General features: G+C 32.2%; 1 protein-coding gene across 1 annotated transcript; it reads left to right on the top strand.

Moving 5' to 3' along the window:
- Positions 1–13,814: 13,814 nt before the first annotated feature.
- LOC134701517 (uncharacterized) lies at positions 13,815–16,234 on the top strand. The gene is made up of 2 exons (XM_063562667.1): positions 13,815–13,898; positions 14,488–16,234. Exon 2 carries the CDS (start codon positions 14,501–14,503, stop codon positions 16,232–16,234), a length of 1,734 nt encoding a protein of 577 aa, XP_063418737.1. The 5' UTR covers positions 13,815–13,898; positions 14,488–14,500.
- Positions 16,235–20,464: the final 4,230 nt, after the last annotated feature.

The following is a 20,464-nucleotide window of genomic DNA, read 5'->3' as shown; positions in this document are numbered from 1 at the left end:
AGAGAAGTTATGCGGACTAACTATATACCCATTGTGTGAAAACGGATAGATGGATGGAAGGACGGATGGAGGGACAGGGATAAAACAATATGCTGCCGAACTTTCAGTTGTTGTGGCATAAAAATCATTAATTAACCATATCCTTAGTCAAAGTGTTTAATCCTTCATTGAAAAGCTCTTTATTTCAAAATGGGCCAAAGACTTAACACACAAATAAAATAAGATTGTTTATAAGTTTCATAGCATTTGGTTGAGGAAAGCTAAAGTAAGGGTACGTAACTATTTTTGGGGGAATTTTTCCATTTATAAAGGGCATAATTCTAGAATGGTTAAAGTGAAGCCACCAAAATTAAAACTTGATTAGTGTTTTGCGGTAATAGGTGTCCCTTGTATTGAATGGAAAAACACCAATGAGTCTGAACATTTGACATGTATTCCAAAACCTCACCCAAAAACACCCTTAAGCGATTGTAGATCATAAATCTTAAACATAAATCCAATTTAATTAATCAATAATTTTAAAACCAAACTGCCTTTTTAAGTATTATAAATGCCAAATCAACATTTTGTGATCAATTAGTGTTCCTTCGAATAGAGTAATTTTTATCTAATTGAACTGAATGTTTTTGCAGATTTAAAGACTGATTCTTTATGTTCAGGCAAACTTTATTTTTTCCTACTCTAAATTTCAGAAATTAAAAGAGAATGTATGACCTCAAAAGGTAGGGACTTTTGCACCCTCTGTTATGACGATGATATATCATCTACAGGAGCTGTCACATGGTGCATAGAATGTGAGTTACTCCTATGTACAGACTGTGACAAACATCACAAAAAGTCAGGAACATCTAAAGACCATAAATCCATGTCAACTAAAAACTACCAAAATTCATGCTAAAATAAGTAGCCAGTGTAGAGATCACAAGACATTTTTTGAACTTTACTGTTCTTTCCATGCCTGTCCCTGCTGTGTCATGCGCGTCACTGATAAACAGCAGAAATTTGATGTTTTGAAGCAAGTTAAATCAGCTGCTTCAGTTCAAATGTTTGGAAAAGATTTGAAGAATGTAAAGGAAAATTTGGAGGCCATTATAAAATATTTGAACAGCAGGATTAATACAAGCAATAGTCAGAAAAAAGAAGCTGCAGAACAAATTCGATCTATGACATGTATGAGGAAGTCAATAGATGATTTCTTAAACAAATAATAAAACGAAATTCTTCATGACCTAGAATCAAAGCAGTCACAGCTGAAAGCCTATATGACCATTTTACTACAACAACTAAAAACACAAGACAATCAGATAAACCAATTGCAAAATGACACAATATGCAACAGAGCTACAAATATATGTTGGTCTGAGAGATATTGAGAAAACTACATTACCAGCAGAAAAATACATAAATGAATTAAAATCCGGAGACCAATTTGAAGAAAAGAACCATCTCATCTGCCCTTCAATCAATTTTAAAAGAGGTCAAATCATTTGGTGATATCAATATTGATATCAACCAATCAAATCTTCGACTAAATGCCGGAAGAAAATATCAAGCACAGAACTTAGTGCCAACTGTTCATAGAATTGAAGACATTTAACCATACTTGTTTAGAACTCTGACAACTCCAGAAGATGTGAATTCTCCCTTGCCATCTGTCTGTATGATAGTATCTAAAGGTAAATATCTAATTCTATATAATTTTATTGGTGAAAGAAGTATTGCACTCCTGCTATTTGGCAATGATGGTATCATGGAAAGACAAGTAATAATATTCACAGAATATCCATATGTTGCTTGCTATGTCAGAAATAATACAGTTGCTGTGGCTGTCACATTATATGGCGCAAACCAGACAGTACTGGTGGATATAGAAAAGAATAAAATCATTCAAACAATTCAAATTTCTCATAACTGTTGTGAAGTAGGAAGTGATGGTAAACTATTGGTCATCAGCAGTGCGGAAAAAAAGTACTATTGTAAATCTGAATGATATGTCTCTAACAATCTTAGGAGGAGTTGGCGTCGCTTATATTTCATTATTCCAAAACAAATCTATGCTACTATATGCTCTGAAAACAAAATCTGCAGCTATAAAAGTACTGGAGAAGGTCTATGGACATGTTAACATCAAGACATTGACAATCCACATGAACTTACATTAGATCAGAATGGATTTGTTTATATAGCTTCTCATGGAAAAAAGAATAGTGAAACTATCCCCAGATAGTAAAACCTTTAAGACAATACTATCAGAGGCGAATGGTATTAATTGTCCTAAACATATCGACATAAACAGAGGAACAGGAATGATGATTGTGTCAAGTTAGATAAAGCAAACAAAAGTTAAGAAGGATGATAGAGGTGATTTTTACCACACAGCTATTGCTTATAAATCTGAAATCTAATTTTTTAGAAACTCGTATGCAGACATCATAACTATGCATACATCAGAAAAATGTATTGTAGATATGTAACTTAAAAAACAAATACTTCTAGTTCGTTGAGGAATAGTTTAAAGAAATTAAGATCTTCATGAATTCTCATAAAGTGCATGATTGTAGCTTATGTCGAGACGAAAGACTGTTCAAACCAATAACTGGTTCTAAAAATAAAAAACAATGTTCTACATAAATCATTGAGTAAAATAATTTTTGGTATAAAGAATTGACCATCATTTCTCTTGCACACGGCATATTGATAACTAAGGTTGATCTTCTTCACGTACACTGAAGACTAAGAAGTAAAAAGAGTCTTGATGAACTTATTTTTTGTAATTCAAACATTGATCCATATTCCGCTCAAAACTCATAAACTGGGATATACAGAGCACTTTTAAATCTTTGTCAGAAATATTAAAAAAATGGCTAACAATAGTAAAAGACTAACAGCACAGTGAAGATTCTATTCTGTACGCTATCCGGAATTCTCGATTTTCGAAGCGAGAACTTTTTGGATCACATTTTAAATTTGTTGGATATACTGTATTAAACGGTAAGATGTTCATCTGTAAATTGCTTAATGATTAATTCAGCTGACATCGATATTCACAAAAGGTTTATTATTAAATTTAGCATATTCATTATTCGTATCTTTGCCTTAATCAAGAGATTTTCAAGTGCATCACTAAGAAAAATCAGTCGGTGAACCTAGAACAATCCTTTTGCACCCTTACTGTACAAATTGACTGAAAAACCAGACTTAATTAACTGAATAAAGTATATTTTAAATGGTGGTAAAAGTTTCAGCCAGATCTTTTAAGCCAGAAATCAGAAAATTACACTTGTTTGAATTTCTCACTGTACGATCAGTCTCGCTTGTATATTTTGAAACTGTATGATCAGTCTTTACTGTATTCGAGTGGTGATTTCAAGTTATTTACGATACATTAAAAGATGGCACTTTTCTAAATGACACAAATGTATTTCAATTAATTCACATTCTAAAAACTTATTAAACATGTTTTAGCTTGATAGCGTGTACTCGACTTACTACATTAAGTATAAGGATGTTTGAATGTTGCTAAAATAAGAGAAAGGTTTGTTCTTCATATAAGTTACAGAAATGTCCTCCGTTATACCTAAAATTGTACAAACACACAGATTTAATTGTTATATAAAATGCATGTATTTACAAACATTTGAGACCGTACTGTAGCCTATAATTAATCACAGTTCCTTCACTTTGTGTTGAATGTAGATCTGTCTCTTTCACACTCAATTGTACACCATTTTGTAAAGCGGTGGTTTATAGTGATAATGAAGTTCGTCTTTCTGTTCGTCCGTTGGACCGGTACAACATGTTTCGCAGGTATTGTAAGAGCATTTCCACATAAACCACTTAATATAAATTGGGGTTTCCAGACATTTTTAAATGGAGAGGGGTCCAATCCAGGAGTAAAGAGGATTCCAAATACATGTTCTCATACAAATGCATTGATAGTTAAAAAAGGGTTTCAAACCGCCGAATCCCATTTTTCTTGAATCCGTCACTGGTATAACTATTAATTGTTTTTTCTCGGATCCGAATCATAAATGATAATATAAAAAAATAAGATGCGGTATGATTGCCAATGAGACAACCGTTCACAAGAGACCAAAATGACACAGACATTAACAAATATAGGTCACCGTACGGCCTTCAACAATGAGCAAAGCCCAATACCACAAAGTCAGCTATAAAAGGCACCGAAATGACAATGTAAAACAATTCAAACGAGAAAATTAACGGCCTTGTTTATATAAAAAAGGAATGTATTTCGAATTTTATTAAAAATCTTTTATGTTTTTTTAATATAAGATACTGACTTGAACATTGCATTATATGGGGTCATCCATCAGGTATTTCCAACCGTGACCTCAAAAACCAATTGTTAAAGTTTTCTAAAATTGCTCCCCTTTTAAACAATAATTATTAATGTATTATGGACCTTCTATTTTGATTTTTTGGTGAAAATGTTTTTGATGTTTCTATATCTGAAATACGGACTTTTTCATAGCCTTATATTGGGCGTATCTATTTTATATCTGTTCCGGACCATATGAGTATTTGGACCATACGCGTATGGTTATGACCATATGCGTATACTCATATGGTCCGACCATACGCGTATGGTCGGACCATATGAGTATGATACTCGTTTGGTTATTAACGGGCCGGACCATATGAGTATTTGGACCATATAGGTATTTGTTTTTCAATAATATGCATTAGAAAACTTTATAAAAAACAATGATTTGTACATGCTATTGCATTATTTACAATTCAAATAGCATTAAATAATTATGCCAAAGCTACTTTTCAACGCTAATGGTATTATTGCTTGTATGCGTAGGGTGACATTTATTTCCATACGGTAACATAGCTTTTCTTGGGTCCTTGGTCATTCCGATGTGTCTACGATGTTTTTAAAAAGCTCTAGATCTCCAATATCGTAACAAGACTGAAGAGCATCATATCACCAGTCAACTTAGAAAATTAAACTAGGGTCCTTGCCAGTTACGTCATTCATTTTTTGACAACAAAAACACGTAATGATTAGTATAAAAATTCTGAATATTGCACTGCTAAATAAATATAAAGTTTCAAAAGTAAGCAAATTATTAGACTCTTTATCATGTCGACTTTACGTCAGTTTATAGTAAAACAATTGATTTCTTGTGTAACAGTATATTAAGATATTTTTGGAAGTTATCTTCTCAAGTCGACATTTTGCCATTCACTCGTAATAACACATCGAAAAATGAAGGAAAAAAATGTTTTTACTGTAGTTTTGACTAGTGATGAAATTTACTGTGTGAAACTGCTTATTTCATTTTGTTCATCTTGTTATTTTTAATTCTTTTAAAGATCTATAATAAAATTACCTTTGATAGTGTCTTTTTAATGACGTGACAACTAGAAGTAAACCTGTTAATTACCCCGACCATACGCGTACGGTCGGACCATACGTGTATGGTCGGACCATATGAGTATATACCCATATGGTCATGACCATACGCGTATGGTCCAAATACTCATATGGTCCGGAACATATCCACAACTTCCTTCAGACACTTGTCATTATAACTTAATGAATATTTTTTCAGATTCATTATCATTTAATACAATTGTGCACCTCTTATTTTGATATTTCAAAAATTCAGCAGTTTTCTATTTCCATGATAAGGACTTTTCCACTACCTTATTGGGTGGTTCCCATTTACTACACGCAACTTTCAAAAACTTACCATATTTTAATAAAACTTCCTCATATTCTTTTTTAAATGATGCCCCTGTGCACCTATAATTTTTTTTTTGGTGGTTTATTTTTTCCCCCCAAAACATGGACGAAAGAAGTGGCGGGGTATAATTTCGTTAATTCTTTCCTAAATACTTAAAGTTTTTAAACAAAGCTTTCTCTATCTATTTTTTTGTTATTTCAAAAGAGACAAGGTTGATGTATGATATCACCAATTGGTCAACGACAGACGGTGTAAATAGTCTTTAAAATGTAATTGCTAAACGGATAACTGCAACGACACACTAATACAAGGTCCACAATCAAATCATGTATTGCTTTTTAGGCATTTGATTTTAAATAAGACTGACGGAACAAAAATATAATTATTTTGCCGTCTACAAAAATCATCATAAATATATTTGTATTGTCTGATGAAAGTCATTACACGTTATAGTTCCATGGACAGTTCATAATATCTCATAGACACGTATACACCTTCAAATTGCCGTTTGTTTTTTTCCTACAAAATCACGACTGAACATACGGACAAAAAATCTGAAATCGCTAGAATACAGTCAGTTTTAGACTGATCGTACAGTAATTTATTTTGAGATCCTCAAGGAAAACATATTTTTTATTTGAAATACGAACATTCTACTTAAATACGGTAAGAATATTGAAACAGTATATATTTAACTGTAAACTGATGCAAGTATTTGCAATAAAAGATTATTTGCTTTGTACTACGAGAGCAAAATTGTCCATCGGTTTCACTTTTTTCTATGAAGTTGGTGTGATGAACACGTATATTTTATATTTTAATGCATGTTTTTGTTACAGTTACTCATATTTATGATGCTACGAATACATTGAAGACGTGCAAAGCACTTTATAGATATAGGGGTAAACAAATGATGAGAAAAAGCACCGACACAAAACCGTTCTGTTAGCCAGTTCGAAATCCTCGCTTCGAAAATCGAGACTTCCGGATAGCGTACAGAATAGTAACTACACTGTGAACAAACAAACAGGAAAAGAGTCAACAAAATATAGCCACCAACAGAGCCCAAATAAAAGACGGGCGAAGGATACCAGAGGGACAGTCAAACTCATAAATCGAAAATAAACAGACAACGCCATGGCTAAAGCAATAATACACATGACACAACATAGAGAACTAAAGAATAAGCAACACGAATCCCACCAAAAACTAGTGGTGATATCAGGTGCCCCGGAAAGGTAAGCAGATCATGTTTAATGTGTTGCGCCCGTTGTGGTGATCATATTATTACAAATCCGGTTAATAGTTTAATTCGGTAGATCACATCTATAAAAGGGACGGGGATCGTAGTTACGACGTAAGGAACATATCAGATCAGATGTCATTTGAGAAACGGTTATTCATTAACGGTCAACCAACTGGTGGTGGCGTTCGTAAAATTTAAGAGCGTTTGATTTCAACTTCACCATTTGGAACTCTTGGTTTAATAGCTTCCTTGTGAGCAGCAATCCTCTATCAAGAAAACCATGATAGTAAATGCAAGCATTGGATTATCGTATCAATTGGGAGATATATACCCTGTATGCAGGTGCTGCTGAAATGTTGCTACTTAGATATGAAAAGTTTACAATTGAAAAGCTGAAATCGTCCCTTTTGCGCATAGTTTTGTTTTCAACAGATCCTCATAGAATTAACTTCTAGATAAGTAAGTAAGTCAAGATATGAGGCTGACTTAACTGTTTCTGTCATATCCTTTACCGCTAGTTCGATGGGGTAGATGTGTTCAACATAGTCACCAAGTTTTGAATTATTTAGTGAAAGAACATCATCTATATAGCGGAAAGTAGACTTAAAGGTTATTGCTAACTTTTTATATTTCTTCCTAAGAAGTGCCTGTATGATGTCAGCCTCATAATAATTAAGAATAAGTCGACAAGAAGATGAGCACCACTTATTCTCTTGGAATGCCGACAGTCTGTAGAAAAACATGTTCTTTGAACGTAATAAATATGTTGTCAATCAAGAAATCAATCATCTATAATAAGACTTAAAAAATAATTCATATCTTGGGTGACTTCTATATCAAATATGAAATACCTTCCTGTTATCCCTCACACAATCATTCTCAAGCATAAGTTTATTAAAAAAGACATGAAAACAAACTTGAAAATGGGATAGTTTGTATTTCTTGTATGCATATTTGTCACACTTGCTTTAAACTGTGTAACATTCTACAAAAATATCCAAAAGAAATAAACAGTATCATTATATAGATGGGACATTTGTCATATATGAAAGACTTATTTGTTGTCAAGATATGCTAAAGTAACAAAGGGTTTGAATGGGAATCTTTATTTCAATCATCATGAACTGTTAGAAGGCTGGAATGCGTTTGGCAAGTGTTGGCTCACAATTTGATATAAAAAAAGTAATATGAATATTTAGCTATAATTTCCTTTATCTCATATATAGGCATTGGATGTAAGTTGAAAAAAAAGTTGCTACATAAGTGATAATTCCAGCTTACAATGTACGTATTGTGAACTTACCATTTCTATGTAGCACGTTCCAGCAGCATATGTAAATATCCAAATTAATACGTTATTCCACAATTAGTGTTTTCTCTCATCCTCTTGTCCTCTTTGAACGTGATCTACCGAATTAGACGTATCACAGGATAAGTACTTACTTGAGCTACACAACGAGTGCAACATTTCATCTTCCAACCTTTCAGGAGCATCTGACATCACCCCCAGAGTTGGTGGGGTTCGTTTTGCTCAGTTTCAAGTGCTTGTTGTTGCGTTAAGAATAATGTTTCTCGTGTGTTTCGATGGGATTGTCAATTTTTAATTTTAATTTTATTTTGTCTTTTGAGTTTGAATACTTGGTATCATTTGTCTCTCTTTTAAGAAGAAGTTCGAGGTGTACAAGATTCTAACAGAACTTAATGCTAAAACACGGTTATAGAAGGATTATTATTTCTGCTGGTACGTCTAGAAAGCTTTAAAGAATTTGTAAGTGTTCCACCGAACCTGGTGTCTCGTCTTACTTTGCTGTTAATTGTAGGCTCAACCTAAATGAGGGGAAAATCAAAAAAAATATTTCTATCGATACAATCTTTTGATTGTAAGAAGCTTCTGTCAAAGTTTGGTAAAAATCAAGTTTAAAAACTTTACTTGCAGACTGTATGTAATATTAACTTAAAGAAAAACTAAGTCCATTTATAAGAAAAATACGGATAAATATGTTCAACATTTTAACAAAATTTCCTTCCAGATACTGTTAGAAAGTTTTTAAAATTTTTTAAATCTTTAAACACTGACTGAATGAATGGTATCTTTGAAGAAAAACTAAGTCCATGTAAAAGTAAAACACGGCAAAATGTATTATTTTACAACATTTCTTCTTGATACTGTCTTATGATCATAAACAAGCTTCTGTCCAAGTTTGGTACATATCCAGGAAAGTTACTGGAAGCTATTAATACTTCAAAAACCTTAACCACAGAGTGATATGTAATTTTTTTAGCAGAAAAAAACTACGTCTATTTATAAGTAAATTAGGAAAAACAAGATTTTGTTTTACAGAATTTACTACTGGATACCACCTTTTTTTCATAAACAAGCTTCTGTCCAAGTTTGGTAAAAATAAAGAAAAGTTTAAGAACGCTATCAAAATTTCACAAACTTTTACAACACAGTGAATATTTGTGGATGCTGCCGCCACCAACAACAATGAAGGAACGTAAGATCGGTATGTCTAGCTTTTTTGACTTAAGTCGAAGGCTTGAAAAAAAGTTATTGAACTTGTCTTCAAAATATCTACTCTAATCATTCTCCGAAACTTAATGATCCCCTTGGAGTAATGACCCCCTTAACTCAATCCCAGCCTTCTCTTTGAGGTATGGATCCTTGTAGTACAATTTTTAAGCGGTCCATAAACTTATATACACAAAAATCTTGAAACAAAATAATAATGCTTGTTTTTACCCCTTTTTTGACATTTTTCCTGCATGTTTGGAGCAATTACCCAAAGACTCTATCCCAGTGTTACGTTTGTGATATAGAACCTTCTGGTATAATTTCAGAGATATCAGTACACTTACAAGTTATTGTCCAGAAACTACTAAAATGCTTGTTTTGGCCACTAACTCCTAAATTGTTGGTACTATTACCTCCCATATCAATCACAACCTTCCTTTTGTGGTAGTGAACCATCTTGTAAAATATCACAGAGATCCACCTACTTAAACTCTTTTGTCCTGAAACCAATTGTATCTACGGAAAACAACGACAACAACACCAAATCACGAAACGAACTTTACAATTTTTTTGTGGTCGTATTAAAAGAGTTACAAATCTTTCTTTGGGTATAAAACATTAAAATACCATACCCTGTTTATCTTTTATTACAGTTCAGTATTTATTAGACAAAAAATCACAGCTGATTAATATGATACAAAAACAATATAACCGAGCAAATCACTAACAACTTTTCAAAATACAAAAACATCACTGATTAGATAATAAAACATACAAATCAATGCAAAAACACTAGTATAGTGTTGTTTGCCGTACTTTATCCTCACTATTACTGTTGCAGATGTAGATTATATTATTTGACGCAAATTAAAGGTTGGATTTGCAAAAAAATAAATTGCCACAAATGCAATGCGCACATCTCCCACATTACAGCTCAAAATTCAAGGTACACCTTATTGTCAAACAGAAAGTTGTTAGTGTTTGGCAAATCAGGAAAAAAACACACATTAAAAGTCATCAATAATAGACATGATAAATTTCTGGCTAAATATCAAATCGTATTGTTCAGTCCTGTGTCCGTCGTCGTTAACTTTTACAAAAATCTTCTCCTCTGAAACTACCAGGCCAAATTTAACCAAACATTATCATTGGTGTGTCTAGCTTAAAAAAACGTGTCCGGTTACCCAGTCAACCAACCAAGATGTCCGCCATGGCTATAAATAGAACATAGGGGGTAAACTACAGTTTTTGGCTTATAACTCAAAAACCAAAGCATTTAGATCAAATCTAACCTCGGGTAAAGTTGTTCATTAGGTCAGGATCTATCTGCTCTAAAATTTTCAGATGAATCGGACAACCCGTTGTTGGGTTGCTGACCCTGAATTGGTAATTTATGGTAAATTTACTGTTTTGGGTTACTATTTTGAATATTATCTTAGATAGAGATAAACTGTAAACAGCAATAATGTTCAGCAGGGTAAGATTAACAAATAAGTCAAATGACCGAAATGGTCAGTTGACCCCTTTAGGAGTTGTTGCCCTTTACAGTCAATTTTTAAATAAAATTTTTAATCTGTTAAAAAAAATCTTCTCCTCTTAAACTACTGCGCCAAATTAATCCCAAGGTAGCCACAATCATTATTTGGGTATTTAGTTTAAAAATGTGTCTGGTGACCCGGCCATCCAACCAAGATGGCAGCCAAGGTTAAAAATAGAACATAGGGATAAAATGCAGTTTTTGGCTTTAAACTGAAAACCCAAAGCATTTAGAGCAAATCTGACTGAGAGTAAAATTGTTTATCAGTTCAAGATCTATCTGCCCTTAAATTTTCAGATGAATCAGACAACCTGTTGTTGGGTTGCTGCTCCTAAATTGGTAATTTTTAGGAAATTTTGCTGTTTTTGGTTATTATCTTGAATACTTTTATAGATAGAGATAAACTGTAAACAGCAATAATGTCAGAAAAGTAAGATTTACAAAAAAGTCAACATGACTGAAATGGTCAATTGACCCCCTAAGGAGTTATTGTCCTTAATAGTCATTTTTTTACATTTTTTATAAAGTTTGTAAACTTTTACTTACATTTTCCACTGAAACTACTGGGCCAAGTTCATTATAGATAAAGATAGTTGTAAGCAGCAAGAATGTTCAGTACAGTAAGATGTACAAACACAGCACCATCACCAAAACACAATTTTGTCATGAATCTATCTGCTTCTTTTGTTTAATATTCACATATATACCAAGGTGAGCGACAAAGGCTCTTTAGAGCCTCTAGTTACATTACCTGTAGAAACCTTTCAATTTTACAGGATGAGTGTTCAGGCCCTGCTCCATCCATACCATGTGGTAATAACATCACTAAATCACTCTGTAATAACCATTTCACTGAAATAAGATAATCAATTTTAACCATTACGAACCTAGCAATAAGCTCGACTTTCCGTGACCCTTCTTTGTAATAACTTCATACAACATGTATTACATATAATTTAGAAATAAACTTATCATAGACAGCAAGCTTAAAAATTTTGAATGCCAGATAATTTTTTGTCTACAAAAAAATCTTCACTTGGGCGCTAATAAAAAAGAATAAGGGAAAAATAAAGTACCGAGTTGAAGAGCATTGAGGACCCAAAATTCTTAACAAATTTTATATTACAGTTTAATTAATATATTCCTTGGATGGTAAATCCGAAGGATATGACAAAAATTCAAACTTTGTAAAGAGTTATTTTTTTAGAGTGGGTCCAATGTCACCAAACAATATTTTTTATCGACCAAAAAACTAATATCTATAGTTTGTTAAATAAACTTACCTATAAATTTGTAGTGGATCCTGGGAAATTATTCTTTTTAAATGTGCAATTATTATAAAAAGGTAGAAAACAATTTCCAACCTCTAAAAGACAACACCTATTTTTTGTCTTGCTTGATGGAGTTTGAAACGAGACATAGGTATGCTGTTTCCGGCATCAGCGGCACCAATGTTTTAGTTTGTAATTAGGTCTATGTCATGGTGAACCACTAATGGTAAGTCAAAGATCTTTGGTATGCAATTGTGTCAGTATTGGTACATCTCACTACTGTTGAAATTATTTGGCCCAGCCCCCTCAGTCATGTTCTATCGACTTTTGAAATTTTTGCTAAATTTTCTTGTATTAATTTGTGATTAAGTCAGGTTATGGGGAACCATTAGAGGTAAGGAAATCATTATTATATGCAGTTGTATAAGCATTGGCATATCTCATTTCCATGGAGATTAGTTTAACCCGCCCTCTCAGTCATGGTCTATTGACTCTGGAAATTTTGCTTAGTTTCCAGTTTGTGATTACTTTGGTTTTATGGGGAACCACTAGTCATGGGTCAATGCTATTTAGTATGTAGTTGTATAAGCATTGGTATATCTCATTACCATGGAGATTATTTTACCCCCTCTCAGTTATGGTTAATTGCCTTTGAAATTTTGCTTAGATTACATGTATTAGTTTGTTTGTTTGAAGGGAACTACTTATGATAAGTCAATGGTATTTGGTATGTAGACTAGTTGAATTTACATTAACACTTCTCATTTCCATGGAGATTGTTTAGCCTTGTACCTTCAGTCATGGTTCATTGACTTTGAATATTTGCAAAACTTACATGTTAAAGTGTTGCTATTTTAATTTCAACATTTGCATTATAGAAATTACAAGAAAGTGAGACATATCTCTGTGTTAACAGGTAATTGATATACTAGTACATACACTCTCCACTGGCTTTATATGTATCTATCATAATCTGTGCTCCATTGAAAAATTCTCCAAACTGTGCTTCCAATATAACTAAACTTTTAGGGTCATCTATACTCATACCATACTCAAATCCTAACACGGCTTCTTCAGACAGAGAACTATTAGCTAACTGAAAATAAAAAAAAATAAATAAGTTAGGGAACATCTATACTCATACCGTACTCAAATCCTAACACTGCTTCTTCAGACAGAGAACTTTTGGGTAACTGTAAATAGATATATTAAAATGGTTAGGGGCACCTAATACTCATCCATATGGAAGTTGAAAACTTTACTACAAATGTAAATTGAAAGAAAACTTTGAACAGCAAAATTTACCTACAAGTATAAATATGAATGAAGTAAGAATTTCTCAAGTTAAATTTGAAGTAAAAATAAACTGTATATTGTTTCTGTTATTAGACACTTGTATAATATCACGATATTTTGATCTTGAAACACTTCTAATTGAAAGCCATCTAAAATATGGTAAACAGGAATATGTCAAACTCAGTTATCTATATATAACCTTGCTATAAATAAACAATACCAGGTAAGTGTACTAGATATTGGACATTTTACTTCCCTGTAGAGATTCTTTTTCCAGAGCATTTTCAGAGCACCAAAGTCAAAATATTTCAGGGTAAGAATATATTTTTGAGTTTATTGGTATAAAATAATGAGACAGCAATACAACAAAACAAAACAGAAGACATAAAAAACCATAATGATCTTCAACCACAGAAAGCTGCATAAAGTTTTCAACCGTCTGATCTTTTTCAATTTTACTGTTCATGACTAAATTATGGCACTTTTATTTCTATAACAATGGCAACAATCACTATTTAGAAGCCTGGTTTTCTGTCATTTTGACAGCCTCAAGTTATTACATTTGTAAAGAGAACCAAGTTTCCAAAATGTTCTATACATGCTATAGAAACACCAAGTTAAATAATAATGGTGCTTTCAAACACCCAAGATATATGTGGATGACCATGAATTGTTTTACTACAATCAAATGTAAGATTAGTTTCCTAATTTACTGTCAAATTGAATGGATTTTTTTAGACTCTTTAGTAAGCAACCAGCTGATCGTACTATGATTTGGTGGTATTAATCCTTCCGGCAAAAATCTTACTTATAACAGTATTTTTGTTTGATGTCTATACTTGTACATATCATTATGTCAAATTTTTTTAACCAAACAATTTTTTGTGTACTCCTAATTTCAGAAATAGAGAGAATATGGCCTCATCAGGTGGAGACAATTGCACTCTATGTTATGATGATGATGGAACTTCTACAGAAGCTGTCACATGGTGCACAGAATGTGAGGTGCTCCTATGTACAGGCTGTGAAAAACATCACACAAAATCAAAAGCATCTAAAGACCATAAAACTATGACGACTAAAGACTACCATAACTTACCAACATTCATGCACGATATAAGCAGTCAGTGCAGAGACCACAAGAAGAAGTTTGAGCTTTATTGTTCTCTCCATGCCTGTCCCTGCTGTGTACAGTGCATCTCTGATAATCACAAAAAATGTCAAGACCTAAAACCGATGTCAGATATTCTGAAGCAAGTAAAATCATCAGCCTCAGTTCAACTTTTTGAAAAAGATTTAAAGAATGTAAAGGAAAACTTAGAGGAGATCATAAAATATTTGAATAGCCAGATGCACACAAACAATAATCAGAAAACAAAGGCTGCAGAACAAATTCGATCTATGAGGAAGTCCATGGATGATTTCTTAAACAAATTAGAACAAAAAATTCTTGATGACCTAGAATTGAAGCATACACAGCTGAAATCTAAGATGAACGCTTTACTGCAACAACTGAAAACACAAGACAATCAGATAAACCAATTGCAAAGTGATTTTTCTAAAATGACACAATATGCAACTGAGCTTCAAATGTATGTTGGTCTGAGAGAAATAGAGAAAACTACATCTGAAGCAGCAAAATATATAGATGAATTAAAAAGTGGAGATAATTTTGAGGAAAAGAACTTAGAGGTAACTATTTCATCTGACCTGCAATCAATTTTGCGAGAGGTCAAATCATTCGGTGATATTCATGTCAATACCAGCCAATCCAATCTTCAAATTAAGACGGGGAGAAAAGATCAAGCACAGAACCTAGTTCCAACTTTTCCTACAATTGGAGACATTAAACTAACAATGTTGAGAACTCTGACATTTCCAGAAAATATGAAGTTAACAAGTGCACCTGCCTTAAGGATATTACCTGATGGTAAATATCTAATTCTTAATCACGATTCTTTATTTGAAAGTGATGCCCTGCTGCTATTTGGTATAGATGGCATCTTTGAAAGAAAAGTATTCACATTCACAGAATATCCATATTGTGTTTGCTATGTCAGAAATAATACAGTGGCTGCCACATTTGGATACACAAACAAGACAGTACTAGTGGATGTAGAAACGAAAAAAGTTATTCAAACAATTAAAGTTTCTCATGAATGTGGTAGAGTAGCAAGTGATAGTAAAATATTGGTCATCAACAGTGCGGAGAAAATTACTATTGTTAATCTGAATGATATGTCTCAAACAATTGTAAAAGGAGTAGGAGCAACACATATATCATTATTTGGAGGAAATATCTATGGTACCCTTTTCATGGAAAACAAAGTCTGCTGCTACAAAATAACTGGAGAACTTCTCTGGACATTTCAGCATCAAGACATTGTCGGTCCAGAAGGAATTGCATTAGACAAGTATGGCTTTCTTTATTTAGCTTCTCGTAAAAACAACAGAATAGTGGTAGTATCGCCAGATGGTAAAACCTGTAAGACAATTCTATCAGAGGCTGATGGAATCAATTTTCCTGTGAGCATAGATATAAACAGAGAAACAGGAATGATGATAGTGTCACGTAAAGTTAAGAAAACAAGTGCCAAGAAGGTTGATAGTGGTGATCATTACCACACAGCGATTATTTATAAATTCTGAATTGTAAATTTTTAGAGACTTGTTTGCAGATGAATCAACTATGCTTCAGAATAGTGTGACACATATATACATTTAAAGAACAAAATGACTTCTAGTGTTAACAAATAGTGTTATTAAAATATCATGTTTACATATTCTGATATAACTAAATGTATGGTCGTTGCTATAAGACAAAGTACTGTGTTTCCAACAAGAAGAACTGGTTCTAACAATTGAAAACAAAAAATCTTAAAATAAACTATTAGGTTTAAGAAAACAAAATACGTATTCTTATCTTTCATTTTTGCTAATATGCTTTGTCTATATGGTTTTTTTTGTGTTCCGTTCTCACATATGACATGGCTCTATACTTATACATTCCGCCATTTGTGTAATTGTGCTATGGAAAATATTTTATTAAATATTTGTTTGTTTTTATAGTGATTAAGATATCTTTGATAAAACAATGTTGACTGCTGTACTCCTTATTTATGACATTTTTACTTAAAACATGTATGTTGGTTTGTTTTGTTCCAACATCATTGTCAATATTATTAAATTTTATGCGACTGTTTTACAAGTGAGAGGTTTATAATTACCTAGCTATAAAGCCAGGTTTAATCCACCATTCTTTACATAAGAAAATGTCTGTACCCAGGAATTTATAAGTTATTGTCAATGCATATGAAATATCTTGAGCTTTTGATTTTGCCGCTTTATTAGGAACTTTCTGTTTTAAATGTTCTTCAAGTTTTAGTTTTTTTGTGATTTTTTTTTAAATAGTTATATTCTTCGATGATTAATTATTGTTATTATTGTTATAAGTGATTTTGCTAACAATGTCTTAGTGAGAACATTTAGATTGCATAAAAGGATGGGCAGGACTTATTTCAGATGGCAGACTTATTTCAGAGGACAAGACTTATTTCAGATGGCAGTCTATGTTCAGCCTCAACACCTCTGCTTGAACAGCTTGGATTGATGAAACAGAACTATAAAGCCCGTTCATATCTCAGTCAAAAGTTTAAAGAAATGCCTGAAATAACCAATTTTATTTCAACCTAAACAAAAGGTACTCCAAGTCTGATAAATTTGTTTGTGGCCAATGAATAATTAAGTTCTTCAAAAATGATTTGATTCTTTTACTCCTCATTTTCTATGTTTTTTTATCTTTACTTGGTTTTTTTCGGTAAACTAAGCATTTGTGGCCTTATTAGTAGTTAAGTGAAGACCACACTAATTGTCCTCTGGTTTATTTTTATGCTTTATCATATTTCAATGGTCGTTATTCGCTTAATATATAAATGCTATTTCATTTTGAAACAAAATACATGTATTTATAATATAGAGGTCCCATTAGGAAGTCCCAAATAAAGCATTGTCTTGTCAGAAATTTTTCTCAAATTTTGACATAACTGTTTTTTTGTCAATATGTATGAAAAAAAATCACAAAAATACAGAACTCCGATGAAAACTAAAAAAAAAGAAAGTCTCTATTAAAAAGCTCAAGCACATCAAACGAATGAATAATAAATGTCATACTCCTGATTTTGAACAGGCATTTTCAAATATAGAAAATGGTAACTGTTTGGTGAATTTGGTTTTGAAATGTAGATAACAGAACCTAGGCATTGTCACAATATAATACATGTGATATGAGACTGATTTTTGTGTTCAGACATGGATAATCTTTATGTTTGTTGTATGTTTAATATATATCAATGTAGCATTTGTTTAATTTTATGTTATTTTTATGCATGTCTTATCATGTAGGAACATTAGTAAAATTAATAGGTAATGATACATGTATATATCTAAAACATATTCATAAGTGAGCCAAATAAGTTTCATCGTAATCATTTAATGACCTTAGTAAAATTATAAAACTGAATACTGAAAATCCAGAAATGCATGCATTAATATGTCAATTTTGTCATTTTATACTAAAATGCCACCATACTCTTAGAGATATGGAGAAAAATCCTGTTTTTAATTCATATTAAAGAATTATCATTGTCATTTAAATATTTTATAGGAAACCTAGCACACACACCTTACACATTGTATACATGAAATATACTGACACGCGCAGCTGAACCAATGTGTCATTTATAATGACTTTTCAATAAAAGCACTGTTGGTGAATTCCGTAAACTGTTTTTACCTGATATTCGTAATTCCATATGGTATTTGTGAGCATTATCTTCAATATTATCCACGTATGTTTTTTTTCTAATAAATTATAATTAGATACATTGTAGTAAACATTTTGAAGTTAAGGGAAAGTTTTCAAATGTCTGGAAACTATAATAAACAAAACAGATTAATAAAGGAACCTGTATTCCATTGTTAGGTTTTATTATGACAAATTCTCTGAAGTTTTATGTAAGTTAGTTTTCTTAGTTATATAGCAGGGCTCATTGTCAATGTGTATTTTTGCAAACATACTAACTTTCATATGTTTGTAACAACAATAGTGTTATTCTTTAAATCAAATTGCAGTGACATAGTGTGCTTTGGAACAGTAGATCTTAAGTCTGTATGATATTATTTTTATAATTTGGGAACCGTCTGCAAATAGTAAAAAAACATAAGGAACCCAGAGCTACAGTTCCGCAGCTAGTACATAGTTATACTGCAATCATTTTATTGATATTTATCATCTCTTGAGTTTAGAAATGAATATTTATGCTAAGTAGATTCTTGTCAAATTAGCTAGAAGTCTTCTTTAATTATCTTATTTCTTAAAATTATTTATTGTTTATATTGAATATGTACTAGAATATCTTTAATTTAATAAAATTTTATAATTCAAATATATTACTTTTGACAAAAGCCTAAACTAACCAGACCATTTCTTATCATATTGATCAGCAGCCTAAAAAAGAGGGGATAAATAACAGAGGGACATTCAAACTGACGAAGCCATGGGTAATAAAGGAAAAAATGACAGAGAAACAACAGTAATAAAACACAAGACTAAGCAATCAGAAACTCACTAAAAACTGGAAATGATCTCAGGTACCTTGGAAGGGTAAGCAGATCCTGTCCCACATGTGGAACCTTTATTTTCGGTAGGTCACATTCATGAAAAAAAGAAAAGTTGTGTTTGCCTGACGAAAGGAACACATCCTTATCATCATTGAAACGGATATTCCATAACAGCCAACCAACTCATGATAGCGTCTGAAAAAAATACGAAGGAACGTCTTTAACTTCAACACTTTGAACTCTTGGTTTAATATCTTCCTTGTGAGCAGCAACCGCTATAAAGGAAATAATGATGGGAAATACAACCCTTAGGAATATCATGTCAATTGGGAGATATATTCTCAGTATGCAGTCGCAGCTAGAAAGTTTTAACATAGAAAAAGAAAATTCACATTTAAGAAGCTGAAATCATCTTTTTTGTCGTAAAGTGATGTTTTCAACTGACCCTCAATGTCAATTTCTAGATGTAAGTCAAAATATGAGGCAGAATTAACTGTATCTGTTGTATCCTTTTTTCTCAAGTTTGATGGGATAAATGCATTCACCATATTATCCAAATTTTGAATTATTTAGTAAGAGAAAATCATCTTTACAGCAGAAAGTAAAATTAAAGAGTACTGCTAACTTCTTTTCTTCTTCCTTAAGAAGTTTCTTTATGATGTTAGTATCATAACAATAAAGTAAGTTAAGTATCCTATCTGAGCAATATAATTGATTCATATAAGTAGAGTTAAAAATTTGGTCGAGTATTTCGTCATTTGCATTATATTTCATACTGATTGTAATTCATGAGAGCCTCAGGGAAGATTAGTTGTTTAGGTAAATGTGTAAACCTATTAATAACTAGACAAAGTGATGCCCCCCCCCCAAAAAAAACCCACTACAATCTTAAGAAACTATATTATAAAAAAGTTAGAGTAATTGTGTCTGGGAGAGATGCATGCCTGCAGATGCAAAGTTTTATTTTAAAATACACAAAATTGAGCATAGGAGCACATAGTTTATGTTACATGGTTTATGGTTCACTGTGGAACTACCTCTAATACAAATGAATACCAAAAAAAAGTTCAAATTTCTCCCAAAAGAACAATTATAAACCAAAATCAAAACCATAACAACATGCACATCTTCAATAATTTTACAAACAGACAGCAAAGTAAAAATTTCCTAGGATTCAAACTGTAGGAGAAGTTATGCGGACTTACTATATACTTATTATGTGAAAACGGATAGATGGATCGAAGAACGGATGGAGGGACA

The sequence above is a fragment of the Mytilus trossulus genome, unplaced genomic scaffold, assembly GCF_036588685.1.
Source record: "Mytilus trossulus isolate FHL-02 unplaced genomic scaffold, PNRI_Mtr1.1.1.hap1 h1tg000244l__unscaffolded, whole genome shotgun sequence".
NCBI lineage: Eukaryota > Metazoa > Mollusca > Bivalvia > Mytilida > Mytilidae > Mytilus > Mytilus trossulus.
This window is presented reverse-complemented; position numbering and strand designations above follow the sequence as displayed.